Below are 11,309 nucleotides of genomic sequence, written 5' to 3' on the forward strand. Positions count from 1 at the left end.
GGCGAAGAAGGAATGGAAGATGAAGGGCAGAAGATATCTAGTTTGGTACTTGAACTTTTGGTCCTCTCGATTGTTTCTTTGTATTTTTTTAATTTTGTCCTCATCAACCTACGTGCATATGTAAACAAATTAATAGTTCCAAGGCCTCTCTGTTCCACTACTACATAGCCCCCACATCTCGGTGGTTAAGATGCAGCTAGAACTAGAAAAGCCTACCAAATGCATAACATATGCTTACAACACATTTTTGCTACATTTTTAATGCTTTAATCACTACAATTAAAATGTAGTAATAGGAAAATGGGAAGAATAAACACACTACCAAACAACAACATATGATTGATAAATGACAATTACATTAACTTGGAGTAGTGACATACTAGGTATTACATATTTTGTCCCCTTTATTGAAATCATAGGATTTTCAAACCACAACCACATCATGTTCCACCAACATTCATCTCGAATGTGCACAAATTATTGTATAGTTTCTATCAACCAAATGTCTTCATAAGCCCGATGACCTTCTTCACAGTAGGACGATCCATTACGCCAGCAATCCATGCTTTCACATGTGGATATGCATCGAGCACCGATGCATATGGAGTTTCATGCAATAGGTGAACCATTGGGAAATGGCTAATGTCCGCTAAGCTGATGAAATCTCCTGCCAAGTACTTGGACTTGGACAAGCGTTCCTCATAGACTTCCATGATTTCCTTCAGTTTTTCTAGGTTTTCTTCAAGAACTTTAAGATCGCTAGTCCCACCCATGTAAACCGGGATGACAAGCCCTTGAAAGATGATTGGCAGCATGACGCTGTCAAATTTCTGGGATTCGACGTCAAGCCACACATCAACCATTGCAGACTCAGAGAGGTTGTTTTCCCTCAGTAAATCTGATGATTCTTTTCGGAGTATATACTTTGAGATTGCCCGTGATTCTGTCAAAAATCAGCTAGTTATACATGCAAACAATTCAACTAGTTATAGAGATCTGATTTTCTAAAAACATTATATGGATTCATGTTCTTATTTATTTATTTATTTGCACCAAGGGCCAAAATAATAATAATTACCACATATCCAATCCTTTGCAATGCAAGGCGTTTTTTGCTTATCTCTTTTTCCAAATCATAACACATTTGGAATAATTCAGTGGTGCGAGATGGGGCCTTGCCCTTTTCACTCATGATGCACTAGTTATTTGAAGTATTATTCTTATCTTTTATATAAAAAGGAATAACAATATCCAAGCAATATAACTAGGAAAAATTCCTGAACTATATACTAGCCTAGTGACTTAGAGGATGTGCTTAACTAGTTGAAAAAGGAGACATGACTTTGGCATTTTACAACCTACCATTATCTGATAAAATAACTACCTCGATTGAGACATCTACCATGGCGCTATCAATAGTAAATGATAGTGTCCATCATTACAATATCACACAAATTAAGCAAGGAAGCTACTCACCGAAAAGGATCAGGTCTCCATCCTGGAACGCAGGGACCTGGCCGAAGGGCTGTGGACAGCAGAGACAAGAAAAAAAAAGATCCCTATCAGCTTTCGCAAAGTGTTGATTCATGTAACTTGATGCATCTAATTAGCCTTACAACAACACAACTATATAGTCAAAGAGGCAAGAAGATAGATACATAGTATGTATGTAATCAAAGAGGGACATGGCGGCAACATACATTACGAGCAAGATGCGGCAGTCTCTTGTGCTCACCGGTGTGTAGGTCGACAGCCACGACCTCATACTCGGCTCCCACTTCCTCTAGGCATACCAGAACGCGTGCCACACTTCCGTTCATGGGCAACCCGTACACCTTCACCGGAGCCATTATTTTCTTACTTACTAGTATCAGTTGTGGTGTTGTGGAGCCAAGACGAAGGACAAGGAGATCCTTGGGAATGATGGATTTTGTGGTGTAAAGGTGTGCTTTTTATAGATAACTAGTGGTCAACCCATTGCATGCAGTTTGAAGCATACCATCTGGTTTTGACATTACCTAGCAACAAAGTAATGCACAGGTAGCACCGGTCACTTACTTGGCAACCAAGCACAATTAATTAATACCATCAAGGCTATCTGATATGAGCTTATTGGGGCTAAGAGCAGTTGACAACTTAATTGAACAATACAATTAATAATTGCCACCTAGCTAGTTCTTGCCATGTCGAGTAGACAACGAATCTGACATATAGATTATAATACACATACAGTTTATAATACGCATGTTGATAAATACGACTTACTTGTATGTCGAGACAGAGATGCAGTGTCCAACAGGAACGGAAGGCCGATACCGAAAATGTAACTATATTTTGCGGAGACTGAAAATGTACCTTATTCATGAAGAAATGAAAAGTGACACCGCCAAGCTACCGAACCGTTAATTAGTTGATACTCCACATGTGTTTAATTCTCCACCCAATCTTGGGTCATGGAATGTTACCCAATAGGAATTTCTTTCAACCTTCCCCGCCAAAAAAAAACTCGGATTTCGAGTTCTGTCAGTATGTTAAACATTTCCAATGAAATCAAATGAGGAGGATATTTATGTGGATGGTCAAGCCAAATATCCAAACCATGGCCTTTTTAGTTTCTTATAAAGAAAACTGCTAGAAATACTATTTGGAGTGTGTTTCTAGGAAATGGACAAAACATGCAAAACCAAAACACCAAAGGAAATGGACAAAACATGCAAAACCAATGTTTTTCTGGTCCTAAAATATTTGAAGGAAATATAAATATTATGAAAATTGAAAATAATAATTGAGAAATGTTCATCGCGTATTTGAAATATATCCGCCGTGTGATTGAAATATGTCATTGTGTATTATAGAAATGTTCATCGTGTGTTCTCAAAATTTTCGCGTATACGACATAGAACATATTTATGCAAATGAAAAAAAAGGAAAAAAAAATGAAAAAAGCAAAACAAAAACCGAATGAAACCCAAAACCCACAAAAACGAGGAACAAAATACTGCAGCAAAAAACACAACGGGCCTGGTCCATCTATGCACTCACTTGTATCCAAAATGCCGGCTTTCTAGTAACTTTTTTCAGGCGCTTGGAAGCTACAAATGCTGTATATAGCATGCAGCAGCATTCTAGCCTATAGCGAGCGCTGAGGTGGGCTGGGCAATTTACACGGTTTTTGCAGTGCTTCTATTTGATTTTTATGGTTCGAGGAAGGTTTTGCTTTTCTTTTCTGTTTCTTTTTTATTTCAGTTATCTCTCTGTCATTATTATTCTTATTTTTATTTTCAATCAACTTTATTTTTTTACTTTTCATATTCATGAATTTTGTTAGTACTCCCAGTTTTGGTGTATGAATATTTTTTAAATACACTTGAAATATTTTTCAAGAACAATTAACATCTTTAGAGTATACTATAAATAAATTTTAAATACATATTAAACATTTTTCCGATACACATAAAAAATAATTCTGAACACATGTTAAAGATATTTCTATACACGTTAAACAATTGATAGATACGCGTTGAACATTTGTTGGATGCACGCTGATTTTTCAATACATGTTGAATAATTTTTAAATACATAATAAGCATATTATAAATGCACAGTGAACATTTGTAATACATGGTGAACAAAATTCTATGTCACAAACATTTTTACAAAATTGCTGGAACAGAACACTTATTATTAATTAGGTGAATGTATTTTTAAACTGGTGAATATTGTTTTTGAAATTGCACAAACATTTTTTTTATATGTGATGCATATTCGAAATAATTAAAAATCTAACTTAGTTAATTTTCAAATATATGTTCTTTGAATACTTAAAATATAAAACAAATTTTGAAAGTGGAAAATATAAAAATAACATGGGTATGTGCACTAGCTCACGATAGTGCGAATCTTGCTTCTATCGCGGAGGTGTTCGTTGAAATTACTTTGAGCGATATATAGACGCATCTCTAGCAGGTTGCGAGTATGTCTCACTTATAGCGAGACGTAGCACAGCCTTCGCATCAAAGCAGCAGCCATAATGCGGCAGCGATTTTTTCCACGTTATTAATTTATTTTTAAAAAACTCGTATATTACGAAATATTCTAAATATATATATTATAAAAATACTTGACATACATAATTGGAAAATATTAACAACATTTGAAAAATGATAAATATTTATAGAAAAATGTACAATGTCTATGAGAAAATGTAGCAACCAATACATATATATGAAAAAGTGTTAATAATGTATTTGAAAAATGCTAAATGTCTCTAAAACTGTTCCTAATGTATAAAAATATAGAATGTGTGTGAAAAGAGGTAGACATAAAAATGCTTTAAAAAGCGTTAATCATGTATTTAAAAACGTAAGCATATGTATAAGTCATATACTAAAATTGTAAAATGTGGATGGAAAAAAGTTGTAAACAGTAGTATATGTTTGAAGAAAACGTTAATGATTTATTTAAAAAAGGTAAAAAAATGTGTATTCAAATGTTACTAATGTATACAGAAAATATAGAATGTTTGTGGAAAAAAGTTACACGAAAATATAAATTTCCCAAAAACTGCTGATTATGTATTTGAATATTTTTCAACATGTACAGAAAAATCATGCTTCATGGATTTGAATAAATTTTGAACATGTATAAAATATGTTCCTGTTTTATACGAAAACATAAAGAAAATCATAGATGTAATAAAAGTTAATCAGAAAGAAACAAACAAGGGAAAATTAGAAACAAATGAAAGAAAAAAAGAAAATAGAAGAAAATTAGTGCAACAAAATGAAAGCAGTGTAATCAAGAAAGAAATATATAAAAACAAAGAAACACTGATGAGTACTAAGAAAGAAAAAAGGAAGAAAATATGCGAATACTAGTGAAAATAAGAAAAAAACAATGAAAATTGGTAAGATTGATAAATAAACAAAAAAAAGGAAACAAGAATTAATAATAAAATGTTGACATCATGCATTCAGCCCATAACTTATTTAGCGCTACCAGGAATCGAGTTCACACCGTCTAGCAGATATGCAGGTCATATAACCACTAGAGCTCCTAGCCACAGTTGAAATGATACAACGTGAGCAGTTTAAGAACAAAATGTCGCGTGCTATTTACTGCACATACATATTAGGAAAACGTGATTTTTTTTTGGAAGAAAATGTTAACAAAATTTGGAAGTTCACAGATTTAAAAAAAAAATCATGAATCATAAAAAGTTCATTAATGATGAAAAAATTGCATTCATTTTCAAAAACTTTCACGAATTACAAAAATACATCCATTTTGAAAAAGTTTGATAGATTCTCAAAAAAGTTCAGAAATACGAAAAAACGTCATTTATTTTGAAAAGAGTTCATTTACTTTGAAATAACGTTCTCAAATTCAGAAAAAAATTCATCAACTTTTTAAAATGTTCATTGATTCTGAAAAAAGTTCAAAATTTTGTAAAAAAAATCACTAAATTGGAAAGTAATATCAACGACTTGAAAAAAGTTCACGGATTTAAGAGAAAAAAAAAGGAAATCGAAAAAAGAAAAAAAAAAGAACAAAACATGAGGGATGAAAGGAAGAGAAAGAAAAAGTTATCACAGGAGGCGTTGTGGGCATCTTTATCTGGGAGCTCCTATGTGGCGCGTTATGCAGCATGCAGCATACTATCTGAAATGGGCCGGCCCAGAGTGCACTGTATCGCAGAATCGAAAATACCATAAGCAAAAATGCGAGCGCATGGAATCAAACTCGGGACGTCCAGTTGAAGCATGCGCGACATTAACTAACAGACCAGGAAAACTTTGTTGAGATATACGCAGCGCGGTTCTTTAAAAACTACCAATACTTCAAATTTCGAGTTGTTTTTGCAAGCACGAACACTTCGAAATAATATATATGAAACGTTTCAAAACTGAATGTTTTTCTGAAGACACAAACATTTTTGAAAAAAAATGGATATTTTTTGTATTGTGCGAGCATTTTGGAAAATAGCAAACATTGTTTTGATTGCACGAATATTTTGCAGAAAAGACGAACATTATTTAGAAAGTGTGAACATTTTTCACAAAGACGAAAATTGTTTTGAACGTGCAATTTTTTTTCAGAAAGACGAACATTTTCCAAATTGCAAACATTATATTGAAAAACGTAAATTTGTTTTGAAATTTACGAACATTTTTTGAAAATGTGACATTTTTCAACTTTACGAACGTTTTGAATACGCAAACATTTTTAATAATTTGGGAACAGTTTTTTAAAACACAAACATTTTTCTAAATTTTGTGAACATTTTTTGGAAACACGATAATTTTTTTGAAAACCCTGAAAATATTTCAAATTTGGGAACAATTTTGCATTCTGGACATTTGATAAATTTGTGAATTTTTCAAAAAAGAAACAGAAAAAGGAAAATAAAAGAAGAAAGAAACAGAAAAGATAAAAACGAAAAAAAGAAACAGAAAGGGAAAACCGAAACAGCAAAAACCTGAAAGAAAACCAGCCTAAAAAAGTAATAGATAGAAGGAAACCCGTTCGAGGAACATTCTAGAAGGTTCCCATAACCAGGAGAAAACTACCAGCGCTAAACGCTAAATGGGCCCCGGCCCACCGAGCTCTTCGCGTTACTCTCCTCTGCGAACCTCTGCCAATTTGACGCAGAATGCGTCAAATAGGTAATACCCCTTTATCTAGTACAGGGAGATCGCAGGTTCGAATCCCCGCGAACCCACCCTTCGCACTTGTTTTAGCAGAAAAAAAGAGAAACGGGCCGACCCAGCTCTTAGGAAAAGTGTGTGCCGCTCTGCCTTTAACAGATTAAGGCTGCGTTCGGACTGCAGGAGAGCAAAGCAATGGAATGAATAAAAGTATAGGAAGTGAAAGTGGGTGAACAGTGCAAATCATAGGTTTCCAACCGGGCGTTTCGTTTGGTTTGAGTAGATGTTATCTTTCCCGTGGAAAGTACAGACCGAGGGCACTTTCCTATGGAACAAACAATGCTGATTCCTGTGGAGCGAACGGGCTTACAGGAAAATATTCCCGTGGAAATCAAACCTGCATAATTCCTGTGTACCGAACGCAGCCTAAGGGGTGCCAAATAGGAAATGTCGGAATTTCCTAACGGCGACTGAGATGGGCCAGCCTAATTTCCCTGCTTCTCACAAATTATCCCTGCTTCTCACAAACGCGAGCGACCTGGCGACTGAGATGGGCCAGCCTAATTTCCTAACATAGGCACGCGATACATTAGCTGGTTTTGGGAATGTTCTAGAAGCTTCCTGACCGGTTTTGGGAACCTACTAGAAAGTTCCTGAACAGGATTTCACTTTTTTTTATTAAAAAATTCGTTTTTTCCTTTTTTTGTTTCTTTTTATTTAATTTTTGTTTACTTATTGTATTTCTGTTCTAATTCGATTTTCTTCTGCATTTTTTGTTTCTATTTTTCTTTTCGATTTCAAATTTGTTTGAAAAAAAAATCCATGTTATTTTTTTCACAAATTCAAAATAAAATTGATTTTAAAGAAATGTTCGCATAGTTCAAAATTTGTTCTCCTTCCAAAAAACTTTCTTCTTTTAAAATTTTGTTCACAAATTCAAAAGTGCTCACAAATTTCAAATAATACTATTTCCTTTTTTGTTCATTGTTTCAAAATTTGTTCACATATGGAAAAGAATGTCCCCTGTTCATAAAATGTCCATGTTTTCAAAAATTGATCTGCTTTTTCAAAATTTGTTCACCAATTCAAAAAAGTTACCATTTTCTAAACTTTGTTCACAGATTGAAAAATTGTTCACATCTTTAAAAGTTGTTCATGATTCTAAAAATATGTTCCCTTTTTTAAAAAAGTCAACAAAACCAAAATGTACCTGTTCTCAAAATTTGTTCACAAATTAAAAAAAATAATTTTTATTAAAATGATTGAAATATTGAAAAAATGTTCACATTTTGTGAAAACATTTCGTTATTGTAAAAAAAATTCGGATTAAAAAATATTCTTTTTTTTCCAATATTTGTTCAGAAATTGAAAAATGTTCATGTTTTTGAAAAAATAAATAATCAGAAACTTGTTCACATTTTCGAAAAACTTTTTTGTTTGAATAAAAAATTGATCATAATTAAAAAAAGGTGTTCCTATTTTTTGAATATTCGTCCACAACTTCAAAATTGTTCATGTTTTTCAAATTTGGTTGCAAATTCGAAAAATTGCTTTATTTTTTTTAAAACTCGTTTGTGTTCTGTCATAATCGTTCGTACTTGTCAAAAATAGAATCAGAACTTACAAGAAAAGATCAGTAAAAAGGAAAATAATCCGATCTGCCGGTGTGACTAGGTCTAAAGTGTTCGCATTGCCTTTTCACCAACAATGTGAATCAGGTGCAGTGGTTAGCAACGCCTGTCTACAGGATCACGGTCGCGTTGCTTATTCATTCCTTTTTTACACCGCTCGCTGCCTTCGTTGGCTGGCTCAGTTGAGGGACTAACCTATGCGATAGCTCGACATTCACTTTGGTGCCCGCTCGCTGCCGCAGATAGGAAGTCCCGAAAATGCCCGCGCGCACCCCTCCCTCACTCGCATCTATCCTAACAGTCCGACCCATATTAGCCCCTCCTTTGGTCTTCATTTTTTCGTTTCCTTTGCCAATTTTCTTTTCGTTTTTCATTTTTTGCATTTTCGTTTTTAGATGTTAGAAATTCATATTTTCAAGTTGGTGAACTTTTTTTCAATTCGGGATTTTTTTTTCAAATTTGTGAACTTTTTTATTAAATGTGTGAATAAATATAACTTCATGAACTTTTTTTAATTTCATTAACTTTTTTTAAACTAATGAACATTTTTCAAATTTGTGATTTTGTTTTTCAAATTTGTTATTTTTAAAACTCACGATCCTTTTGGAATGTGTGAAAATTTTAAATTCATGAACTTTTTCACATTTTAGAATGTTTTTCTTATTCTCAATCTTTTTTTCAAAACAATGAACTTTTTTTTATCATGAACTTTTGAATCTTTGTACTGTTTTTGAAGTGCATGTATATATTTCAGTCTGTGGAATTTGTTTTTAAAATCCACAAAAAAAATTCAAATTCATAATTTTTTTAATAATGATAACCATGAAACTTGTCATTATGGTCTTAATTTTCAATCCTATGATAGTTATTTTGTTGAGTTTGCTCCCACTACTATTGATGAGAAGAAATTTGATTATGTGGAGAGTAATACATTTTCTATGCTTTTGTGTCATGAAAAGAATGCTTTATGTGATGGTTATATTGTTATATTTCTTCATGATGCTACTGGAAATTATTATGAGGGAGGAACTTATGCTTGTAAGAATTGCAATAATATCAAGTTTCCTCTCTATGTGTTGAAAATCTTGAAGTTATGCTTGTTTTGCCTTCCTATGCAAGTTGATTCTTGTTCCCATGAGGTGTTTGCTCACAAAATCCCTATGCATAGGAAGTGGGTTAGACTTAAATGTGCTAGTCATATGCTTCAAAATGCTCTTTTTATGTTTCAATTCTTATCTTTTATGCGAGCATCATTGAAATCACATGCCTGGCTAAAAGACATTAACGAAAAACGCTTGTTGGGAGACAACCCAACATTTACGCCTACTGTTTTTATGTGTTCACATGATTAGGCTACTGTAGTAATCATGTTTTATAGCTTTCGTTTCAATAAAGTGCCAAGTAAGACCTTTGGGATGGTCTATAGAGATAGTTGATTTGATCTTGCTGAAAAACAGAAAGTTTTGCGCCCAGTAAAATAATTTTTGTTTTTTACAGAAGCGTGATAAAATCCTGATTATTTTAAAAAAAGATTGATATACAAATTTCCCAGGTTGTTCTAAATTTTCAGAGTTTTTGGAGTAGCAGAAGTATGGTTGTTGTTCAAATCATTACAGACTATTCTGTTTTTGACAGATTCTGTTTTCAATGGATAGTTTGCTTACTTTCTAGTTTTTGTGGCTTATATTGCTCAATATAAATTATAGAAATGATAGGGTATAGTTGGCATTGTGTGAGAACAATTATGAATCTTGTCTTTGGCAGTACCAAAAGTGAGTGGTTTGCTCTTTATCATACTAACCTATCTCACGAAATTCCGTTAAGTTTTGTGTGATTGAAGTTTTCAAGTTTTGGGTGAGATATCGATATGAGGAGAATAAGGAGTGACAAGATCCTAAGCTTGGGGATGCCCAAGGCACCCCAAGGTAATATTCAAGGAAGATCCAAGCAACTAAGCTTGGGGATGCCTCACTTGGAGCTATGTTTTCATTCGTCACATGATATGAGTTTTACTTGGAGCGTCATTTTCTTTTGTTAGGATTTGCTTGCTTTTATTTAGAATAATGTTTTGCATCTTTCTTTTCAATAAAAATGTCAAGGATAACCTTCACCATGCTTATTTTGCAAGTATACATGTTGCTGTTTCAAAACAGAAAGTTTATCGCTGTTGCAAAAATTCCCTAGAAAAGTCAAAATGTGATAAAATGCTGATTTTTTTGCAAAATAAGCTCTGATAAATGTTCTACAGTGAGGTAAATTTTCATAATTTTTGGATTTAAAGAAGTATTGATACTCTTGCATTCTTTACAGACTATACAGTTTTGGCAGATTGCTGTTATGTTTTCATTGTTTGCATATGTTTGCTTGTTTAATGATTCTATTTGAGGATAGGAGTATTAAATATGCGGAGGAATTTAGTATGCAATGTTGAATAATAATTTTAGTGATTTTCTACAGTAGAGAATGATGAGGTTTTTGCATTGGTTTATACTAACTTATCTCATGAGTTCTTGTTGAGTTTTATGTGGATGAAGTTTTTAAAATTTAGGGAAACCGTGATAGAAAAGGAATTAAGGAGACACAAAAGCTCAAGCTGGGGATGCCCAAGGCATCCCAAGATAATATTTCAAGAAGTCTCAAGCATCTAAGCTTGGGGATGCCCCGGTAGGCATCCCACCTTTCTTCATCAACAATTATCGATTAGTATCGGTTGATCCTAAGTTTTTGCTTCTTCACATGATGTGTGCTATTCTTGGAATGTCATTTTGTCTTGTTTTGCTTGCTGTTTTAATAAAATACTTAGATATGAAAGTTTTTAAATAAGAGAGTCCTCAAATAGCTACCTATTTACTTAACTACTCGTTTGATCTTCACTTATATCTTTTTGGAGTAGCTTGTCATTTACTCTTGTGCTTCACTTATATCCTATGAGTAAATTGTTGAATAAATTGAATATAATGAAGCTGAAATTATATGTTCATATCATGCCTAGTGGTAGCTTCACATTGGGTTTAGAAAGTGAAATCTTTTG

The 11,309-nt window shown here is 33.2% G+C and overlaps 1 protein-coding gene across 1 annotated transcript; it reads right to left on the reverse strand.

Moving 5' to 3' along the window:
- Positions 1-494: 494 nt before the first annotated feature.
- On the reverse strand, positions 495-1,850 carry LOC123162224 (glutathione S-transferase 1). The gene is made up of 3 exons (XM_044580007.1): positions 1,701-1,850; positions 1,477-1,525; positions 495-943 (listed from the first exon to the last, which is right to left on the reverse strand). Exons 1-3 carry the CDS (start codon positions 1,848-1,850, stop codon positions 495-497), a joined length of 648 nt encoding a protein of 215 aa, XP_044435942.1.
- Between the last annotated feature and the right edge of the window lie 9,459 nt (positions 1,851-11,309).

This window comes from Triticum aestivum, chromosome 1D (genome assembly GCF_018294505.1).
Source record: "Triticum aestivum cultivar Chinese Spring chromosome 1D, IWGSC CS RefSeq v2.1, whole genome shotgun sequence".
NCBI classification, from domain to species: Eukaryota; Viridiplantae; Streptophyta; class Magnoliopsida; order Poales; family Poaceae; genus Triticum; species Triticum aestivum.